General features: G+C 43.9%; 1 protein-coding gene and 1 long non-coding RNA gene across 3 annotated transcripts in view; both read right to left on the minus strand.

The window, feature by feature from the left end:
- Positions 1-704, minus strand: part of LOC117196023 (uncharacterized) — a 35,393-nt gene extending 34,689 nt beyond the window's left edge. Inside the window, exon 1 of the long non-coding RNA XR_007475420.1 lies at positions 161-704. This is a non-coding gene — a long non-coding RNA (uncharacterized LOC117196023). The remainder of the gene's footprint in view (positions 1-160) is intronic.
- Positions 705-8,007: 7,303 nt separating this feature from the next.
- Positions 8,008-21,401, minus strand: SNRPA1 (small nuclear ribonucleoprotein polypeptide A'). 2 transcript variants are annotated; one of them, XM_004278368.3, is made up of 9 exons: positions 20,716-20,871; positions 18,973-19,120; positions 17,892-17,970; positions 13,856-13,902; positions 13,464-13,566; positions 12,797-12,876; positions 12,312-12,387; positions 11,566-11,659; positions 8,008-8,420 (listed from the first exon to the last, which is right to left on the minus strand). In XM_004278368.3, exons 1-9 carry the CDS (start codon positions 20,795-20,797, stop codon positions 8,362-8,364), a joined length of 768 nt encoding a protein of 255 aa, XP_004278416.1. In that variant the 5' UTR covers positions 20,798-20,871; the 3' UTR covers positions 8,008-8,361. The 2 variants fall into 2 exon arrangements, with proteins under 2 accessions (XP_004278416.1, XP_049561669.1); XM_049705712.1 differs by lacking the exons at positions 8,008-8,420; positions 12,797-12,876; positions 18,973-19,120 and having other exon boundaries at positions 11,561-11,659; positions 20,716-21,401.
- Between the last annotated feature and the right edge of the window lie 1,310 nt (positions 21,402-22,711).

Here is a 22,711-nt window from a genome sequence, read left to right on the forward strand (position 1 = left end):
TCCAGATTAAACTGGAGTCTCCAGTGTTATCTGGAAGTTCTTCCGTGAAGCTAGACGAAACCCACACAGTTGCGGTTCCAGGGTCTCCACTTAGCCAGCTGGACAGAAAACCCAAAGTGGCTCAAACAGGCCAACAAACAAGCACGAGAGAATGACTTACGTAAATAAGTCCACAGGTGGACCGCTTACGGCAGGGCTGCACCTGGAGCTCACGGACGTCAGCAGAAACGGTCTCTCCCCGCCTCTGGGTTCTGCTTACTGGTGTCATCCTCACGCAGGCGGCTCTACCTTGATGGGAGTAAGACGGCCACCAACTGCCCCAGGCTGAGGTCAAGTCCCCTCCAACTGCCCCGGACTGACCTCGCGTCCCCACCAGCTGCTGCGGGCTGACTTCGCGTCCCCTCCAGCTACCGCGGGCTGGGCAAGCGAAACACAGCTTCTCTTCCCCAGGATTCCAGCACAAGGCCCCACCCTGGGCCCTGATTGGTCACTAGCCCACCCCTGAGCCAATCACGGTGGCCAGGGAGGATGAAACATACTGATTGGCTAGGTCGAGGTCATGTGCCCATCCTCTCCGGGAAACTTGCTGGCTGTTCACCCTTTGTGTGGGGTGGGAGACAGGGTGATACGGCGAGAGCAGGGGTGAGGGACCAGCTGCTGCGTCCTCTGTGCTCAGTTTCCTGGGAGGTACCTGCTCACATCCTCCGCCCACACCCCTTTGTCCTCTGTTTACAAAAGAATTCATGATGCATTTCTTCTCTTCCCAAGCCCCGTTTCACCCACCAACACCAAAAATGAGCAAGACTTCCCTGGTGGCACAGTAGTTAAGAATCCGCCTGCCAATGCAGGGGACACGGGTTCGGACCCTGCCGGGAAGATCCCATATGCCGCGGAGCAAGTAAGCCCGTGCGCTACTGAGCCTGCGCTCTAGAGCCCGCGAGCCACGACTACTGACGCCTGCGCTCTGGAGCCCGCGAGCCGCAACGACTGACACCTGCGCACCTAGAGCCCGTGCTCCGCAACAAGAGAAGCCACCGCAATGAGAAGCCAGCACACTGCACCGAAGAGTAGCCCCCGCTCGCCCCAACTAGAGAAAGCCTGTGCGCAGCAATGAACACCCAACAGCAGCCAAAAATAAATAAATAAATTTATAAAAAAATAATTAAAAAAAAAGAGGGAGGATTGGGGATCCCCTTCCAGCCTCAAGGCTTGGTTTCTGTGTCCCGTTACAATCATTTATTCAGTCAACAAACATCCACTGAGCACCTACTACATGCTGCTATGGGTTCTCAGGACTGTTAATTGTTCTGAGTAGTGGGTATCACCCAGGAGCCTCCAAAAGGGAACAAGTTTTGTGTGATGAAGCATCTGGAGGTGAGCTTCCAGTCCCGCTCTGCCACCCACCGTGTGGCCCTGAGGAATTCCTCCTCCTTTCTGGGCTTCTGCTTTCTCATCTGAAGAGGCACTGGGGAAAATGAGTTCCTGGAGCCCCCTCAGCTCTGACATGCTGTGGTTGGGTCTTAGAACATGTCTCTCCAGCTGAGTCAGCCGATGAGCACCGTGGAAAATAGCCACAACTCTCCCATGGCAAAGCTGGGCTGAGTTGAGTCCACAATCACACAGCTGTGCATCTAAATCCTTCCCCTTCATGGCTGCTGAGAGCAGCCAGGGCAGAGGAGGATCAGCTCTTTCCGTGCCTGTGAAGACCCCCAGCTCTAGGTCCCTATGAGCTTGCCCAATGCTGCTGCTGCCCCAGGAAATCTTTTGGGGCATTTGTGATTCCCAAGTTCTCCCACTTGAAGTCAAGTTTGGGGCTCTCAAAGGGAAATAGAGGGAGGCCACATGGAGGGGAGGAGAGGATGGTGTGGAGGTTCCATGGAGTCCATCCATCATCCACCTCCCTCTCTGCTTCCCTTTCTCTGTCACAGATGAAATTGGTCATGGCTCCCTGGAAGAACAGAGACCCCTGATGTGTTGGTGGGGAAGGGAGGGATCCCTGTGAGGCAGGCTCAGCGGGGAGACTGTTTTCTTCTGGACGAGTCTAGTTTCTCTTCACTCTGAACATTTGGGGACGTCAATTAATACCCCTGGTCATTCTGTCACTTATTGTCAGGTCACCCTATTAATCAATCCATTTGTTCCCTCCTTTATTTAGATCATGCTGTTTGTTTTTTTTTTAAGCAAGAAGGGTGATTTATGAGAAAACAGGGAACCTAAGAACAGAGAATGGATTAGCTGTCTTTCCAGAAGACTGGAGCTGCAGCTGGTGAGACATGAGACGCCAGGTCTGCTGTGTTTCTTCCACCCTCCTGGGGCCATATGTTCACTCACCTCTGCTTCCATTTGCACAGCACTAGGTCCTCCTGTCTTTAAGTCTATTGGTTTCTCTCCAGTTCCACTGCCAGGGCCCTGGTCTAAAGTACTATCCTTTGTCCCGGGAAAACTGAAATGACCTCCTAATGTTTCTCCCCACATCCACTCTGCTGTTCTCACTACAGCCAGGGTGATTTATTAAAAATGGAAAATGTACTCAGTGGTTTTCCACTGCTCCTAAGATAAACATCAAAATATTAAGCCTGGGGGCTTCCCTGGTGGCGCAGCTGTTGAGAGTCTGCCTGCTGATGCAGGGGACACGGGTTCGTGCCCTGGTCTGGGAAGATCCCACATGCTGTGGAGTGGCTAGGCCCGTGAGCCATGGCCACTGAGCCTGCGCGTCCGGAGCCTGTGCTCTGCAACGGGAGAGGCCGCAACAGTAAGAGGCCTGCGTACTGCAAAAACAAAAAATCTTAAGCCTGGTGTGGAACTGGATTACGATTCGCCCACATTCAATGCACTTTGCTGTCACTTTCCTCTCACTGGAGGATTATACAGCCCTGCCCTTTGTTTCTCCAGTCACGGCAAAGGGGTTGATGAACAGGGAAAGAAATGTGAGCACACGCTTCAGAACCAGTGCATGATTTTCCTCTTTCCCTGGCAAAGGCAGTATCCAGATAGAGACTGCTCCATCAACCCGAGTCCAGAGGGAAGATGACACGGAGCAGAGCCTCGTGAGCACGTAGCATGAGGTCTTTGGTCTGGATGAAGGTTTGCTCTCTAGCCACTGTTTTTCTTACATGTATTACATTCATATGGTTTCTCTAGAGAGGGCTGGATTTTGGTATTTCTCTTCCTTCAGGTCGGTTATGTTCTGTTAAATCCCAAGTTGTTTAGGGTCTGGTAAAATAGATTCTCTTGAGGGCAGGCTTCATTAAGAAGAATAAAATGTTGTGGGCCTATTTCAAAACAGTTTCTTGTTCCCCTGCTGGACATGCAGCACACTGTCTCCAATTTTTCAGAGTGAGAACCTGGTAGGAATTCTGAAGCTAAGACTCACAAAAGTGGGTGAGGTTCTAAGACCCTCCCTAACACTGGGCCCCCCCTAGAGTTTGTAACTCTTACACTTGCTGCACTGAGCCTCCAGCAATTTGTCAATCGCGGTTCAGGTTTCCTCCCTGGTGTCCATGGAGGTTTCTGCTTGCACATTTCTGCTTCAGTAAATGAGATTCTTTGTACCTACCTGTCTGTCTCTCTGATTTGGGGGCCGGCAATTTGCCTGTGACCTCAATTCTTTGATAGATCTAACAAAATTTACTGATTTTCAGTTTGTTTAGTTTTTTACTTGTTGTTAGAATGGCAACTTCCAAATTCTTCACATGCTGAACCAGAAATGAAGTCTGAATTGTTTTTTGTTCCTTTATTTCCCTGTGAAAGCTTTGCTTTATTCAATTGTTATTAATAAGTCTTTCTTCCCTTCATTCTTAATTCCTAATTATTTTTTATACCATGATTTGTCTAATTATTCCTTCTTTGATAGATATTTGATGACATCCAGTTTCACTATTATAAACAATGCTGCAGTAAGATTCACGTATATAATTTATTACACTGATATCTAACTGCTCAGTTTGCCTTGCTTTCTTTTAGTCAGCGAGCATGAGTCATATTTTTAACATTTCTTTTGTGGGGATTATTTGCTTTATAGGGAAGTTAATGCTGTCACTGAATAAAGACTCTTATGAAAAAACTGGACTTCAAGGTGGTCCATCTCAGTATTCTGGTAAAAAAAAATCGTGAAATTTAGTATTATGCTCACTCCATCACTTTTTAACAAATTAGTAATATTTTTTAAAGAATAAAAAAATACTTCATTCATCACAATACAATCTCTGAACAACACATCCTAAACTCAGGCTTATGTGGAAAGAGAGTATACGTGACAGTTAAGGGATGGGACAGACTCCAAATTTAAATTTAAATTTAAATGCCTCTACTCCTTTTGTTCAGGAAAAGTATGATTTTCTTTTGCCTTTAAAACTTCTGAGTCTAGGGGCTTCAGAGAGGATGAGATATTGCTGTTGCACCTGTTTCTCTTTCACTGTAAGGCTGCATTTTATAAAGATAGTAGAATTGGGCATGGTGCAATAGATGTATGTGTTTTGGGTCAAACATTCAAAGTAATGAACCCATGATAGGGATCTACAACTTTGATTCTCAATAGAGAATATCCTTTGATTTCCCCGTTTCCATCCATGATTACTAGTAGAAATTCACCCACGTTAGGAGATGTGGTTCTGCTGATGGTGTCTAGCTTGAACATCAGTAGTCAAGGCTGCCATGTCCATGGGTGGATTAGAGTTGACCTCCTGATGACCTCTGCACTTGGCCATTGACGAGGGGAAAATAAGAATTTAAAACAGCTCAGTGTTAGACATATTCATTGTAGAGAGTTTGATTTGGTAAACCTAAGGGAGTACATGGAAAATGGAACAGTTTTTACCATCCATAAAATTTGCAAAATTCTGATCTTTAAAAAAAATAACACTTTTCCCTCATGTATATACAAATGAAATTTCTATTCCTCTTTTTATTTTTAAAATTGCTTCCATTTATCTGATGGACTTATGTTTTAATCTGGGTTCTAAGAAGTGTGAAAGAACATCTTGGTCATTCAGATAAAGAAGCCATGACTTTCTTTGATTGGGGTTCTTTGATTTAATTTTTGATATTAAGCTATATGAGCTGTTTGTATATTTTGGAAATTAATCTCGTCGGTCACATCATTTGCAAATATTTTCTCCCAGTCTGTAGATTGTCTTTTCGTTTTGTTCATGGTTTCCTTTGCAAAAGCTTTTAATTAGGTCCCATTTATTTTTATTTCCATTACTCTAGGAGATGGATCCAAAAAGATATTGCTGCGATTTATGTCAGTGTTCTGCCTGTTCTCCTCTAGTTTTATAGTATCCAGTCTTACATTTAGGTCTTTAATCCATTTTGAGTTTATTTTTGTATATAGTGTGAGGTTTTCTAATTTCATTCTTTTACATGTAGCTGTCCAGTTTTCCCAGCAACACTTATTGAAGAGATTTTTTTCTCCACTGTACATTCTTGCCTCCTTTGTTGTAGATTAATTGACCACAAATGGGTTTATTTCTCGGCTTTCTATCCTGTTCCATTGATCCATATATTTTTGTGCCAGTACCATACTGTTTTGATATTGTAGCTTTGTAGTATAGTCTGAAGACCAGGAGCATGATTCCTCCACCTCCATTCTTTCCATCTGTTTGTATGGTCTTCAGTTTCTTTCATCAGCATCTTACAGTTTTTGGAGTACAGGTCTTTTGCCTCCTTAGGTAGGCTTATTCCTAGGTATTTTATTCTTTTTGATGCAATGGTAAATGGAATTGTTTCCTTAATTTCTCTTTCAGGTATTTCATTGGTAGTGTATTGAAATGCAACAGATTTCTATGTGTTAATTTTGTATCCAGCAACTTTACTGAGTTCATTGATGAGCTCTAGTAGTTTTCTGGTAGCATCTTTAGGATTTTCTACATATAGCATCATGTCATCTGCAAACAGTTTTACTTCTTTGGAGGGCTCAGGCAGGGAAGTGTGGAGCAAGGCCAGGCTGGGGTGAGCGGTCCCTGGAGTGGAGCAGGGTTCTCAGGAGATACTTTTCTTCCTCTCTCTTTCCCTTCCCCTCTCCTCCCTCCCTCCTCGGTTGTTGGTGGGGGTGGGGGATCAGCCAGCTGGCAGGGGAGGGGGCAGCTCAGGGGCCTGTAGCCCTCTGGAATTGCTGTGGCTTTTCTGCAGTCTTGTGCTTTGGTCATGTCATGGGATTGTAAACCTTTCCTGTTGGGAGCTTTGAAAGATGAGAGAGTTTTGAAAGATGAATCATGACTGGGGAGGGTGTAGGGAGGTCCATCAGGGAAATGCCCCCAAACTGATGATGGACACAGCACTAGCAATCAAAATATTGAAATCCAACCTGAGTGAAAACCAGACCCAACTCTGAGCTCACGCCAAGTACCTACTCCACTGTCAAGAGCTGAAGTGTTACCACCTGGCTTTTTGAACATTATCTCCTCCATCAGAAGCTGCAAGTGTCACTCAGACACCCAGTAGGCTGGCCTCTGCCAGGGAGGCCTTTTCAGTGCCACCAGGGGCTGAGTATAAATCCTGGTTCCTGACAGCACAGGCCCTTCCTGACATGGCACAATCATCCAGAAAAATGATTTGTTAAAGAAGAGGCAGGTAAGACCACACTTTACCTCCAAAGAGAAAGAGAAGTGCTTTTTGTAATCAATCAGTAAACAGATCATAGGGGACGGCCCCGGAAGGAATTGAAGGTGTAAGGAAGGGGTGAGCAGTAAGGCTAGAAATCCTGAGTGCTATCCTCCGATGGACAGCTCCTGGGAACCTGCTAGAAGCATAGAGCCTCAGGCCCCACAAAAGACCCTGCACTCTGGCAAGACCCCCAGGGTTCCCAGTGCACTGGAGTTGGAGAGGCACTGGTCTAGGGTTGTACTGAGGAAATCTAAAGGCCAGGTCCTCCTGATGCCCAAGCTCCATCTCCTTTCCGAAGCTTTCTGAAGGCTCTACCCATTCTTTTCTCTTCGTTGCTACCGCACTGAGGTTTAGCCCCACTACTGTGTGAGGTTCTGTCTCCCCAGTTAGACTGTCAGCTCCTCCAAGCAGGAGTTTCTTCGTGTCCCAGGCATCTTGTATATGCCTTACACGAACAGCAACTAGTCCATCAGCAATCACCCCAAACTGTTGCAGGGCCTATTTAGAGGAGTGCTTCTCACATTTAGAAATCATCCAGGGAGCTTTAGAAAACAACACAAACACCAGCAGATGAGAAAAGATGGCTGGCGAAGGCACTCCCCTCCACCACCTTGATTTTTATTTATTAAAAAATTTATTATTTATAAATTTATTTCATTTATTTATTTTTGGCTGCACTGGGTCTTCGTTGCTGCGCACGGGCTTTCTCTAGTTGCGGCGAGCGGGGGCTACTCTTCATTGCGGAGCGCGGGCTTCTCACTGCAGTGGCTTCTCTTGTTGCAGAGCACCAGCTCTAGGTGCGTGGGCTTCAGTAGTTGTGGCACGTGGGCTCAGTAGTTGTGGCACGTGGGCTCAGTAGTTGTGGCACGTGGGCTCAGTAGTTGTGGCTCACGGGCTCTAGAGCGCAGGCTCAGTAGTTGTGGTGCACGGGCTTAGCTGCTCTGCGGCATGTGGGATCCTCCTGGACCAGGGCTCGAACCCGTGTCCCCTGCATTGGCAGGAGGATTCTTAACCACTGCACCACCAAGGAAGCCCCACCTTGATTTTTAGATTAGCCCAAACTGGCCACAGCAGGGTGTTAGGACTGTAATGGGCACCCAGGAGCTGGACACCACGCCTTAGTGGGCTGCCAGGCAGCCCCAACTCCTCCACTGCGTCCTCAGCGCTGGAACATGCTGCTGCTCTGCACAAATCCCACCGACAGGCAGACATCACATCCCCTCTAACTGTCCCAACCAGCAGTTCATCGTTTGCATGTTTGTACATAGGGTTAAATAAAAACTTTAAAGGATATTGACTTCTGTAAAGCCCTAGAGCCTGGCTGCCTTTAACAAAGCTCTTGTTATTTTTCATGCAGAAAAAAAATGCACCCAAGATCGCAAATTCTGACAATCAGTGGCAGCACACAGATAATTGTAAGTTTTATTATGAATTTAAAAACCTAAACATTTCATGAGGACTGGGAAGCCTACCCACAAGATCCGCCCTCCTGCATTTCCAACTCCCACACGTCCAGGCCTCACCACACATACACCCCAATGATGTGCAATCCGCAGCACAGCATGTCCTTTATTTGCACTATTGATAGAAAACTGGCATTTAGATTTCAAAATTTTTATTACAAAATTACCAGCAGTCTTAAGCATTTCAACAATGCTTATGAACTCTACCTTGCTGACACAAACAAAGCTGTTCAAAAAGCAGGACCTGTCTGAAGTGGACTCTTGTATGTCCTGAGATCCTTAGAGGCCACCCTGCTCAGGACCCATTTGTGACTGTGTCTTCTTCCATCTCCTCTTCACCATCATCAGTGGGGCCTAGAGAAAAACACAAAGCCGGAAGTAATATCAATTTTAGAGAATGTGCTTGCTCAGTGTGTGAGCGCCCATCCGTGAGGCTGCTGTGTGCCAGGCCCTGGGCAAGGCACAAAAGCCCAACAGTGGCCTCTGCCTTGAGGAGTTTAGGGTCTGGAGACCATCTATCTTTGGCAGGTATTGGAAAGGACTGTCAGTTCCTAAGGGGAAGGGTCACAAAGGTGTTTTATGAAAGTCAAACTCTTTGCCTGCCATTCTAGTCAAGCTGATAACTCTTTTTTTTTTTTTTTGCGGTACACGGGCCTCTCACTGCCGTGGCCTCTCCCGTTGCAGAGCACAGGCTCCAGACACGCAGGCTCAGCGGCCATGGCTCACGGGCCTAGCCGATCCACGGCATGTGGGATCCTCCCGGACTGGGGCTCGAACCTGTGTCCCCTGCATCGGCAGGCGGACCCTCAACCACTGTGCCACCAGGGAAGCGTGATAACTCATTTTTTATAAACATAAAAAGCTTACACTTTCTGTTTTGTTCTTGCCACTACTATGGGCAAAGAAACTGGGAACACTCAAAAAAATTTAAAAAAGGGGCGGGGGGGGGAATACCTACCCCATGCTGGGGATAGTCAGTTAGTGACTATGTCTCTAAATTAAGAAAAATATGGCAACAACAATGAAACAGTTGTTATTTGTCAACAATTTATTGCAGATATTTTAGTCAATGTATTCTGATAAAGGAAATGTTTTAACCCTGTCAATGTTAGGGAAAAAGTCTCATGTTTGTTTCTAGTTAGACCCAAACATTACATTTCTAGATACAGGAAGTGCTACTCAGAAGCCTGGGCCCACTGAAATTGACAGAACCAGGAACAATCTCCATCTTCCTGTCCTCAATGTGCCTGCATGTTTAGATGACACTGAAAAATCCAAAGCTAGCCTAAGGCTCAAATAAAACACTTTAGGGGAAGCAAATTAATTCAGTAATTTTGTGATACTGCAGTCCCAATAAGCAATTAGACACAGCTTCCTCCCCCAAGCTGTTACCAGGGAGTCTTGAAAGCCTTTGACAGACCTGTATTGTTCTCAGGACCACAGACCTCCTCCGGCACTGGGACTGCAGGCCTGCAGTCCCCGGAGGGGCTGGACTTGAGAGCTCACTCTGCTGCCCGTCTCACCACATTCTCCCCCATCCCTTGACCTTGGCTCACACTGTCCTCCTTCAGTCCAAGTGTGCAAGGCTCTCTTATCACAGGTTTTCTGCCAGTGCAGTTCCTTGCCCCGAGAATGCCTTTCTGCCTTTGTCTAGTTCAGGGGTTCTCAAATACTTTAATTTTAGGACCCAAAGAGCTTTTGTTTAAGTAGATTACATTTATCGATAGTATGTTAGAAAATTAAAAGTATTTTAAAAAACAGTAATTCATTAAAACAATAAATCTATTATATAGTAACTGTTTATATTTTTATAAAATATAACAATACCAATATTTTCTAAAACAAAAATATTTAGTGAGAAAGTCGGCATTATTTTCTAGTTTTGCCCATCTCTGTAATGTCTGCCAAATAGCAGCTGGACCCGTGTAGTGACTTCATCATTCCACTTGCTACAGTATGTTGTTTTGATTGAAGGGTATGAAGAAAGTCAGCCTCACACAGACATGTAGTTAGACAAGGGAGGAGTATTTTAAGTCTTTGCAGGCAGTTGTGGATATTCTTTTCTGATACTATGCCCAAACTTGACAGAAGTGGTAGTTGTTTTTTTTTTGGCCACGCCACTTGGCTTGTGGGATTTTAGTTCCCCGACCAGGGACCGAACCCAGGCCCATAGCAGTAAAAGCCAAGTCTTAACCACTGGACTGCCAGGGAAGTCCTGAAAGTGGTAGTTTCTTAAAGGTTAGATTGCAGTGTGGAGTCTGAAACCTTATCAATGAACTTTTCATACTCTCTGACTTGAAAATCCACCCGTTTATTCTGTACTCTGAATGGATGCATAACTCTGTAACATCATTTGGAAAACGTTGTTCACTGAGTTATACAGGTCTTCCAAATGTTGACCCATTTCTTTATATGTTATATAAAAAAATCACATTCATTAATAGCAACAATTTCCGCAGAGAAGTCTGGAAGTACTGGGAAACTGTCAAGGTTACAATTGTGGAAAAAAATTTTACCAGCTTTTAATTTCTGCTTGAAAATTTGATCATCATTGGTAACAAATACTAGCTGCTCCCCTTGAAGTGGCAAGCTCACTTCACGTTGGTGAAGCTGCCTGCCTCTCACCTGAGCCAGCACGAGTGCAGGGGGCCAACCACCCATGTAGGCACAGAGGTGCTTTATGCACCCCCATTCCATCGTCACCCAGGAAACCAAAAATGTGTGCCCCAGGGCCCCAAGGACCACACGGATGAGAACCACTGGTCTAATTAACGTCTTACTCATTTCTAGCTTCAGTTCCAGCATTATTTCCCCAAGGAAACTTCCTGAGCTGCCAGTCTAGACAGAGGTCCCAGTTACATTCATATCAAACTTGTAATATGCACAGTCTGGGGTAGTTTTCACTTTATACCCAAGTGTCCACCAGTTTGCCTGACACAAAGCTGGCATTTACTATCAGAAGGGCTCACACCCTATGCTCAGTGCTACCTACGAAGTATCTTACTTAGTGCTCCCAACAACCTTTTGAGGTTACCATTATCACTATCTCAGATTTAAAGATAAGGACACAGATTTAAGAGTAAGTAGAGATTAAGAAATTTACCCAAGGACAGAACTGGTGAAGCTAAGCTCTGACCCTCAGCCTCTGGCTCTGGAGCCTGTGTCCTCATCTGCTAAGCTAGCCTACATGGACAGGGGTCAAAGGCAACACGGTCACCTCCACTGTTCGCTTTCATTCCATGGCTATGAAATAATGTTTGTCTTAACTTTTACAAAAACCCCAGAGTCCTAGAACATAACATTCTTTAACAAATGATTTCTCTTCAAAGAGCATTTAAAGGCATTTTGTGTGGATTAGATTAGATGGTAATGAGGCACTACTGTAGCATTCTTGGGTCGTAGCATCTAAACTGTTTTGCAATCACTCCAAGTGTACCATTTGTTTTGCAATCACTCCAAGTGTACCATTAATTTGGAAATAAAGACAGAACATTGTTACCTGATCTGCGTTCTCTGCCAGGTATCTGACCGGACTGAAGCAAGCCCTTCAGCCGCTCCACTTCAGCCAAAGTTGATGCGTTTGCTATAGCATTCTGGATGCCAGGAGACAATGGAGACGGACAGTTACTTTCATCTAAGCCTCCACCACCCAGAAAACACTCACAGGAATTCACACCGTCTTTTTGAGTTGGAATATTAAATAGTTCTTTGTTGGGGGAAGAATTTTACTGGCACAGTGAAATCAAGCCCAAAACCAAATCATAAATTTCCAAAATTGGTAAACAGCTGTAGACCCTATTATAAGAGAGCAAATAATCGCTGCTCGTGTCCTAAAATCTTAGCTAATTGAAGTACCTATTTGGAATTATGCTACTGGATAATTTAGGAGGCAGTATTATAAAATTAGGATTTCTCATCAAGCAGGATCTTTCAGGTAGCAAATCTTTCAAAATAAAAATTAAGACAGCATGCAAAGGTAACTAACTGTTCAAATAAAACACATCCTGGGAAAATGAGAAAGACCAGAGTTGCCTCCACTTTGACTGGCTCATATAATTAATTCAAGTCAAAGTCTGGTCATATGATATCTTTAAGCCAGTTTTTCCTTACACAAAAATACAGCTGGATTCTAACAACTGTGGGGAAAATTTGCAGTGTTTGATTTATTACTTGGGTTATTACACAATTTTGTGTCCTAAACCCATAACAGCTCACTCCAGTCCAAGAATCCTAACACATGATTACCTTGATTGCTTCCACATCCCCTGGAGATGGCCCACCTTTCTTTTTGTCAGTTGGCAAACCAGCACCTGGATTGAAACTTGGGAGGGAAGGGAAGTACAAAACTGTCAAATCCAGACCAATAGAAATTGCTTCTCTTTTACTTTCAAAAGCTTTTGAAAGTAATTCAACCAGTGTAGTATCTTATCTTTGTTAACAAACTGATACAAGAAACTCTCTCCTTCAGAAACACCACCCAGTTCATCTTCCTACAGAGAAAGGAGGACGTATATAATATCACACTAAGACTGAATACTGAAATATTTGCTCTGCTACCCTGGTAGAAATCTCATGTGATACATGGACCACTGATGGTCATGGATCATCATCACGCAAATTTAGTACTGTATTAGTCACAGGTGTTTCATTTCATTTTGCAGGAGGCAAAATGCCAGACAGATAATGTTTCTGAAGGTGAAGTGGAGTGAAGTTGGATATCCGGATCTTACGTTTTGCTTCTCCTGGCAATATCCTTTGCAAGTTGTGCACCCCGTTTGCCCTTGAACATTTTCTCTGCTTCCTGACGCTCCTACAGCGACACCACACACATAGTTAATGGAAATAGGAATACCACATGCATTTAGATGCATTCCTCAGAAAACATGGAAGAAAACTCTCCTGGAATACTCTGGGCTGGTGAAAATACCACGAAGCCAATTTCACATTAAAAGGAGACACAGTGGTCGCCTTTCTGGTGAAGGTCCTTGAAGAAAGTTCCCTCCCCGAGTTTCAAGGAGGGGCTCTCAAGGAACTAAGAAGGTTAAAAAAGAAAAAAAAATCCCCCAATAAAGGGAAAATCATTCTAACAATTAAAGGTACTGAAACGTGGATTACATTACACTCCCCACAGGGAGTGCATCTAAGCAGGCCGTCTGCTGTGACAGTGCCCACGGCGGCTCTGAGGCTGTGCCACCTCTAGAAAGGCCAGCCCCACACAAGACAACCGGAACTCAAAGTCCCACCATAAACACCATATGCGAAAATTGACTTATCACCCCCTCCCCATTCTCATTATAAACCAATGATAAAAATCACTGGGCCATTTAAAAAGTCAGTAACGAAAGTATAAAGGAAAACACACCAATCTATAATGACTTACAACACAGTAATACTTACTTTTAGTTTCACCTTCTGGAAATCCAGTACTCTGACTTGTGGAACTTTATAAATCACATATAGTCTGTAATGCTTCTTATTTGTTACAGGATTCCTTAGAATACTACAAGAAAAGGAACAATACAGTGCCAATGTTGTTCACAGCACAGCATTCAAGAGGTCCATTTTAATAAAATCTAATGAGTCCATGAAGTAAGGCAAAGTTCACTATTCTTCACATTTCAATGTCATAAGAACTTAACACTAGGGAAATTTTAACATAGCCCAAAGGAAATACTTTCAATATTTGTTTTTTAAAGGTACTTTTTACTAACTGATGACTTTAAGATCAAGGCTGGTAATGGTGTTATTTTAAAAGACTTTATTGTCACCACCACAAATAATTTCCATACCTTAAATAAGTCAATGATTTGAGAGATGCCAAAGGGTCCAGATCACCCTGTAAAATAACAGCCACAGGTAAGAACACGAATACCACACCCCATTTTGATACTGTGAAATGGTGGATGCCTTTGGAGCAAGGACTGATCTTGTCTTTTATGCATTTGTTTTTCCTGCCCCAGAACCGCACAACACTAGCACATCACAGATGCTTGGTACATTTCTACTGAATACCCTGGTTCATAAATTTGAGCTTCTTAAACTTAATATCTTGGCCACAACAGTTTCTGTCTCAACAGCAGAAGAGACCAAAAAAAAAAAAATCATTTCCTGTAGCAAGTTCAAAAGGACTACTGAGCTTGAAGCAGTGATTGAGAAAAGAAAGCAATGTGAAAACTGCTGTAACTTTTGAACAAGTTGTTCACATAGGGAACCTCAAACCGTGATCTTGGTGTAAGGTGGTTTTTCCTGTTGGTGCCTGGGAGCAACACGGGTATGTCATCTTTGAGGGAAGGCAGCTTTATTCTAGGCGCCCCCAAACCTCTTCAAATAAAATTTTCAAGGACAAGGAGTACACTTAAAAAATAACGTATATATTGGGCTTCCCTGGTGGTGCAATGGTTGAGAGTCCGCCTGCCGATGCAGGGGACGCGGGTTCGTACCCCAGTCCGGGAAGATCCCACATGCCGCGGAGCAGCTGGGCCTGTGAGCCATGGCCGCTGAGCCTGCGTGTTCAGAGCCTGTGCTCCGCAACGGGAGAAGCCACAACAGTGAGAGGCCCGCGTACCGCAAAAAAAAAAAAAAAAAAAAAAAAAAACGTATATGGGAAGAAGGCAGGTTAGCTTTTGAATCTTCCCAAATTATGTCATAAAACACAGTGCCATAAGGATAGGAAAACCAAAATGTACGGTCAACTACAAGCAAACTAGATGAAAAGGTACTCCGGCAAGAACCTAACACAGAAGCCAGTGAGGACAAACTACTGTGAGAGCTACATGACTTGCCTGGTGACAACATCCATAAAGGCAGAAGAGAGGAAAGGCAGAGAGGCATCCAAGAGACCCGAGAACTCCAAAGCGACTGACAGGTACCCAGTTTGAGAAAGGATAGGCAAAAGATAGGCATGTCCCAATAATGAACACATTAAGTGTGTGATGACGCCTGAAGGGCTCGAGCAATCTGGGACTTCACTCCACCAGAAACTGCCCTTTCCAGAACAAAGCCCCACATGGAGGAGAAACTGCTAGAACAGATCTGAACTAAGTGGGACAGGGCCAAGAGGGACAATGAGGAAAAAAGTACAAGTAAAAGCAGGAGAGGGCAACACAGCCAGGTGCTCAGAAAGCTGCCACTTTTAAATACCTCACAACAGCATGGGAGGGATCTCTAAAGCTTGCTACTGGCACACCATCACTAAAGGAAATCTAAAGAACAATACGAAAAGTAACAAAGGAAGACAAATATTGCCTGACCTCACTTTTATGTGGAATCTCAAGAAAAGTCCAACTCACAGCAACAGAGTTGAATGGTGGTTACCAGAGGCTGGGGGGGTGGAGGAAAGGGGAGATGAGCTATTGATTAAAGAGCACAAACTTTCAGTTATAAGATAAATAAGTTCTAGAGATTTCAGGTACAACATTGCGACTATAGTTAAAAATAACATATGGTGTACTCAATATGATAAAAAAGTAGATCTCAAGTATTCTCACCGCACACACGAAAAGGTAACTAGGTGAAGTGGTGAATATGTTAGTCTGTGGTAATCATTTCACAATGTATACATATATCAAATTTCACATTGTACACCTTAAACATATATAATCTTCATTTGTCCATCATACTTCAATAAAGCTGCAAAACCAAAAGAAAGGAAGAACGGTAAATTTAGTCACACACACAGACACACATACGGACTGTGCAAAACACAGTGACGTCTTCACGGGGGGGTGGGGGGCGGTGAGATGGTTAAGGTGCCACATTATTCAGGAGGTAGAGGTGCTGGTTAACTGCTTTACACTTGGATAAATATGGGTGTGCTAATTCCTAGGATGCTAAGAATAGAAACAGAGTCTATTTAATAATTAGTTAATCTCTAAACTATCAGAAGGAGAAGTGGAATACCAAAAAAAGAGAGAGCGAGCAATACAGGAGAGAAAAAAAATTGCAGATAGATGGAACAAATAAAAAATTCTAGAAAAGAAAGAAGATAAACTCAAATATACCAGTAATTACATTAAACATAAACAAACTATTTCATTTAAAGGTCAGACTTCAGACTGGATTTAAAAAAAGAATCCTATCATATGCTGTTTTCAAGAGACAAATCTAAAATATAAGTACAGTAAAACAATGTAAAGTTAGGATGAAAAAAATGATTATGCAAATACTAATTGAAAGAAAGCTTGTTTTGGTATACTGCAGCAGATAAAATAGACAACCAGGGTAAAACAGCACTAACAAGATGTAAAGAGGGTCACCACACATAAAAGGTTTATTTCATCAGTAAGATACATGAAATTTGGATATATCAAATAAAATAACCTAAAAATATATAAAACTAAAATTGACAGAACTCCAAGGAAACAGTCAAATCCACTATCATGCAATATTTTAATACACCTCTTTCGGTGACTGATCGGACAAACAGCCTTCATCTTTGCAAACAGCTTTAAACACAATTACAACACACAGAATATACTGCCCCCATCATGCCACAAGTTCCCTATGAACGCACATACCTCATATAGTTTAGAAAGGACATGCCCTCAGATCAGTGCTTTCTTACTTTTGGAGTCAAGTACTCCTTTGGGAATCTGAAAGAAGCTTATAGACCTCGTCCACCAGGAAAGGAACAATCAGGGAAATAGGGAAGGGAGGGGTTAAGGGCATAATAACCTTAAATCAAGTTATATCATATGAACTTAAACATCCAGTATTTAAGTGAGAAATTTAGGTTGCAAAACAATGTATAGTATAAGCTCAATTTTGTTAAAAATTATACACAGAGCAGAAATTTAAAAAGCATAAGAATAATCATATCCAAATAGAGAAAATGAAACTTGCCCCCTATCTCATAAGAAACTGGATTTCAGGGGCTTCCTTGGTGGCACAGCGGTTAAGAATCCACCTGCCAATGCAGGGGACACAGGTTCGAGCCCTGGTCCGGGAAGATCCCACATGCTGAGGGGCAACTAAGCCCATGAGCCGCAACTACTAAAGCCCGTGCACCTGGAGCCCATGCTCCACAACAAGGGAAGCCATCGCAATGCGAAGCCCGCTCATCACAACTAGAGAAAGCCCACACGCAGCAACGAAGACCCAATGCAGCCAAAAATAATAAAATAAATAAATAAATTTATAAAAAAATAAAGAAACAAAGTATAATTTAAAAAAAAAACAGATTTCAAATGGATCGTTGATCTAAATGTGGAGTAAAACAATAATTTCTCGAATAAAACTCTCCAACAAAATTTAATGTATGTCACATATGTAATTTTCTAGTAGTGACATTAAAACAGGAGAAACTAATTTTAATAATACATTGTTTTACCTATTTTCCAAAATATTACCATTTCAATGTCAGTTTAAAAAAATTGATAGTTTATATTCTTTTTTTTTTTGTACTAACGCTCTAGAATCTGTAGTGTATTTTATATTCTAGTATACCTTAATTCAAAGTAGCCCCTTGTGTTTAATAGCTACCATACCGGACACTGTGATTCTAGAAAACAGAATATGTGAGTTTCTTTATGACCCTGGGGTAGGGGAAGCTTAACAGAACTCAAAAGTACTAATAACAACAGACTGATGAAATGGATTATGCTTGAATTAGGAACTTCTCTATCAAGACCCTAAGAGAGTCAAAAGGTGAGCTAGAGAGTGGGAAGATATTTGCAACACATAACCAAAAAAGGCCCTTTTCCTGAATTAATTAAGAAAAGAAAAAGGATGATGAGATAATTTTCTGGATTTTCCAAGTTTTCTATAAAAGGCATGTAGTACCTTTAACTCCTCCCTGCAAATACGTTTTTCCCCTGTTCAACTTACCAATTCCACAAGACTGTTGTTGGTGAGAATGAGTTCTGTCAGACAGGGCAGAGCCTGATCAAGTCCCTCACCTATACGGCTAAAATAAAAAGAAAAAATCTTAATGAAAGTAAAAATTAAGTGAGCTAACAACTTCATCTAAGCCCTTGCCCAGAGGACTTCAAAGCAGGAAGAACCTTAGAGATCTTTCTTCCAACACTCTAACAGAAGAAAAATGAGGCACAAAGAGGAAACTTGTCTGAGGTCACAGAAGTGGGATGATTTTAAAACCCATGCCTCCTGAAATGCCTCCTGAAAGCTGCCGAGGGCTCTTTCCACTGCTACACTATCTAATGAGACCTAAGACGAAGAGAAAGTCCTGTGTAAATAGACTTACTTTGCTCATCTCAGGACTTGTGTGCAGGTAGCACAGAAATACAAGTGGTTCTGCATTCACAGCTCAAGCACAAGATACACCAACCAAACCACAACGGAATAGTTAACTCATGAGAAATATACCTATTAAAAAAACGCAACTCAACACCCAGAACTTCTTAAAGACATTGTCTATAGACCTTTAATAACTTTTCTCCAACAAAATTTACAGAGATGATGAACGTGGGTCAAAAAAAAAAAAATCTTAATTTCAATAAGCAATATTCTAAAAATCAGCTGCAGTTAAAGAAGAACAAATAGCAGAGGATTTGAGGTAGAATGAGATGTTCAGTCAAAAATATAATTGTTGAATTTTATGTTATCTCTTTAATATGACCCCTGATAATTTAAATTATTATTTTAGAAATCAACCAAAATATGTACAAAGCAGCATGTTTTTAACTTAAATTAGAAACTTACCATGAACATATATATATACACACAAGATTTCTGAATAAATGCAAATAAGACTAGACCAATGACAAATTAATCTCTGGATCTGTATGAGACAAGTGCAGCTCATTTTCCATTTAAGAAATATGTAGGTTAAAAAGAAAAATAAAGAAATATGTAGGTTTAACTGGCAGTATATACTGCAACTTCTTCAGGGAACTCTGCAACATTTACTCTAGGGGGAAAAAGCTACTTTCCACTAGTAGACAATTACCATATTCTGTTGTTGTTCACTAATAATGTTTTCAGTCTTCTCAACAAAGGAAAACCATCCAGTTTCCTGATTTCATTGTCAGAAAAATCAATGGCATCAAACTGGTCTAAGGTAGCGCCTAGATTTTCAATGACAGGAATTTTATACCCTGCAAAAAGGAGGAAAAAAAAACACCCACACAAGTATTAATATAATTAAAAGGCACCTAAAACATTAGCAGCATTTCATGTAATTGGACTCACAGCTAATGTTCCTTCCAAAAGTGTTTACCTAACACCTATGCCGTTGCCAGACACTACCAGGTACTGGCACATAGTACAAGGAACAAGACAGTCACAAGTCCCAGCTGCCATGAAGCTTATAGTCTAGCAGTGGACATGAAGATGGCGATGGTGACAAGGGCAGTAATGATGAGAATACTTACTAGCAGTAACTAGTACCTAACAGTTTTCAAGAATATTTCCAAGGTGCCTAATGCTGCTCTAAGCAAGGCCCCAGAGCTAGTGAAGTGGCCTAAGAGGACTTTACGCTGTGAGCTGCTTAACTGTCAGCGTCCAAACGTTGTTCACACATGGTGGACAACAGCCCTCAACCTCTTTTGCAACCCACAGGCCCGATTCCTAGAACTCATTGGGATGTCTTCATGATATCATGACAGTTCCCCCTTACTTCATCTCCCCCAGCTCAAACCCAGAGTTGAAAGTCAATAGTTCACACACAATGGTAAATCACCCTGTGGACAACTCAAATACTCCCTGATTTGTCTAACACGGGCATAATTATTGTGCTAAGTGCTCGGAGAAAAAAAAGAAGTTAAACGAGCCAAGGTGAAAGTACACAGTGCAGAGCTGTAAGGGCTACATCAAAGTAAGTGCTGCACCAAAACAAGACTCCTCAACGTTGGGGTGCACTTCAGATTCAGAGAGAAGGCAGGGATCACCTGTGCCAAGACTGTGAAAGCGGTCGGTTACGCTTGAGTTGAACCTTTCTCTAAGAAACTCAGTTTCAACAAAACGAAAGTACTGGGTTTTGTCAGCAAACAAAAAAGCAAGCAGAAAGCAGAGCCCGCAGCCGTGCTGCTCCGGCGACCGCGCTTTCCCCGTGGGAGCGAATCTCAGGCCAAGACTAATTATCTTATCCCCGGAGAAGCCGCCCCTTAAAATGCTGACGAGCTGCACGCCGAGGCGGAAATCACTACAGGAACCTAACAGTTCGGGGGCTTCCGCGACCCTTCCGCAGGCACCGGGCAGCGCCAGCCTCGCTCCCACAGTCCGCTCTTTGCAATGTTCTGGTAAAAGGGGAAAAGACGACTGAAGCCAATGAGGGGCAAATATCGGGAAGACAATCGCTTTTGTCCCGTACTTCGTCTCCTCGCTCCCTTACCCTGTCTACACTCTCACGACAGCAAGTTAACGCGTCTCGCTCCGCACGAGGGTCGCAACCGCTAGATCGTGTATTTCCCGGCCCCGCAGCGGCTCAGGCCGCGAAGCCCGCCCGGCTGGCCCGGCACAGGCCCGCGGTCCTACCAGAGCATCGCGGCGGCCCCGTGTGTGCGGGGAGGAGCTGGGGTGAGGGGCGCCTCGGAAGGGCCCAGAGACGGCTTTTCGCCGACGACAGCGGGACCCAGCCCGGCTCGGAGCCCGGGACGCAGGCCGCCGGCCACGCTCCGGCCCTGGCGCACGCGGCTATGCCGGGCCGCCTGGCGGGCGGGGAGGCCGGACCGCCCGCCCCCGTCCGACTCACCCCGCAGGTCCAGCTCGCGGTCCCGCACGGCGTTGGTGTACTGCGCCGCCTGCTCTATCAGCTCCGCCGTCAGTTTCACCATCCTGCCACCTCCCGCCCGCCTCGCCGCCCGCTCCTCTCGCCGCACTGACGTCCCGGCATGCCCCGCGCCCGCGCCCGCGCCCACGCCAGGCAGCACCAATCGCCGCCGGCGTGCGCGGGCTGAGCAGCGTCCAGGCCGAAGCAATCGAGGAGCCACGCCCCTGGGCTCGGGCTCCGCTCTGGTTCTGGCTCTGTTCCTCTGGCACCGCTGCGGTCTGCAGGGACCCCGAGTCCAGACAGCGGTGTCCGCGAGTTAACAAAATGTGAAAGCCCCCAAAGGGAACTTTCTCGTGCATCCGTGCACCGTGAAGTGAAAGGGAGGCTGTGACTGTCCTCACTCCACCCGTGGGTCCAGTGATGGGTCCCGGATTTTGGCCCCCGGCGTACCAGATGAGGACGGGCTGGGTCGCCCGCCCCGGTCGAATTTGTGGTTAGGCCTGTGCTCTACAGACAAATAGATATTCATGTTGAAGCCTGGTACACAGGAAAGCGCTTAGATCAGAAATCTGCAGCAGAGTGAGCACACCCGCGTGGCCGCCGCCGGCCTCCTAAACGAACACTATTCGGAAAACCTGCCCCCCTCACCCTTCCCCAAGGGCAACTGCGAATCCAACACCATAGATTAGTTTTGCTTGCTTTTGATATAGACTCATGCAATCTGGTTTTGTGCCTGGTTTCTTCGGCTCTGTGTCGTGCCTGGAATCCATCCAGGTTGCAGGCAGCAGAGGTTTGTTTACTTGCTGTTGTATAGAATTCCATTGTGTCTCTCACACCATAACTTACCCATTTTGCTGTTCATGGACATTAGAGTTTCCAGTTTGGGGCTGTTCTGCATAATGCTGCTATAAATTTTCATGTGCGTGGATCTGATGCACGTGCATCTTAATTTCTCCAGGAGTGGAACTAATGGGACATAGGATGTGGTATCATCGATGGATAATGCCTGACGATCACTGCCAAGAGGCTGAAATAATTTCCACAGTCTCTAGTGATGTGTTAGGGTTTCCATCACTTCCAACGTCCCCCTCATTGGCACTGTCAGTCTTTATAATTTTAGCGATTCTGGTGGGTGTGTGTGTAGTGGTATTGCACTAATGCTTTGCTTTTCTCTAATAACTAATAAAGTTGAGGATCTTCTGTATATGTTGTCCACTCTTGATATCTTTTGCAAAGTGCCCATTCAAGTCTTTGCCCATCTTTTTCTGTTGGGTTGTCTGCCTTTTATTATTATTATTATTCATTATGGGATTTCTTTATATATTCTGGATATGAGTATACTCTGTGGTTTACCTTTCACTTTTTTTTTTTTTTTTTTTTTGGTTAAAACTGCTTAAATACCAAAGATCTCACAGGGAGTGGAAATACTGTCCTCACATACATCCTCATTATAATCCATTTTGGTCTAGGAAAACATCTTATTCCCCAAATCACCAAATCATGATCTGGGCTGTAAATTGAATCAAAAGGATAAGAATGTGACTGCCTCTCCCATTTTGAAAAAGAAACAAGCTTTCAAAGGGTCCGATTCAAGAACAGACATCAGAAGAAGAACTTCTTAGCTCAGGAAGCCCTGCCCATTGACAGTGTCTTTTGTCCTGTCTTGGGGAGGACACTTTTACTATGGTCATGTAGGTCGGGGACCCAGAAAGGGTTTTCTGCTTACTGACCTTTTCACCGTTAATGAAAAGGTGTTGTTTAATGACCAGAAGTTTCTAATTTTTACATAGTTCAGTTTATGTGTATGTGTATTCACGTGTGTGTCTTGTTTGAGAAATCTTCCCGAATCTCCAAAATGTTTTTCTGTGTTATCTACTAGAGGCTCAGCTGTTTTATCCTTCACATTTAGCTCTCCAATTCTCCTGGAATTGATTCCTTTTGAACTTTCTACTGAAGCATGATATACATGCAGCAGACT

Source organism: Orcinus orca, chromosome 2 (genome assembly GCF_937001465.1).
Source record: "Orcinus orca chromosome 2, mOrcOrc1.1, whole genome shotgun sequence".
In the NCBI taxonomy this organism is placed as follows: Eukaryota; Metazoa; Chordata; class Mammalia; order Artiodactyla; family Delphinidae; genus Orcinus; species Orcinus orca.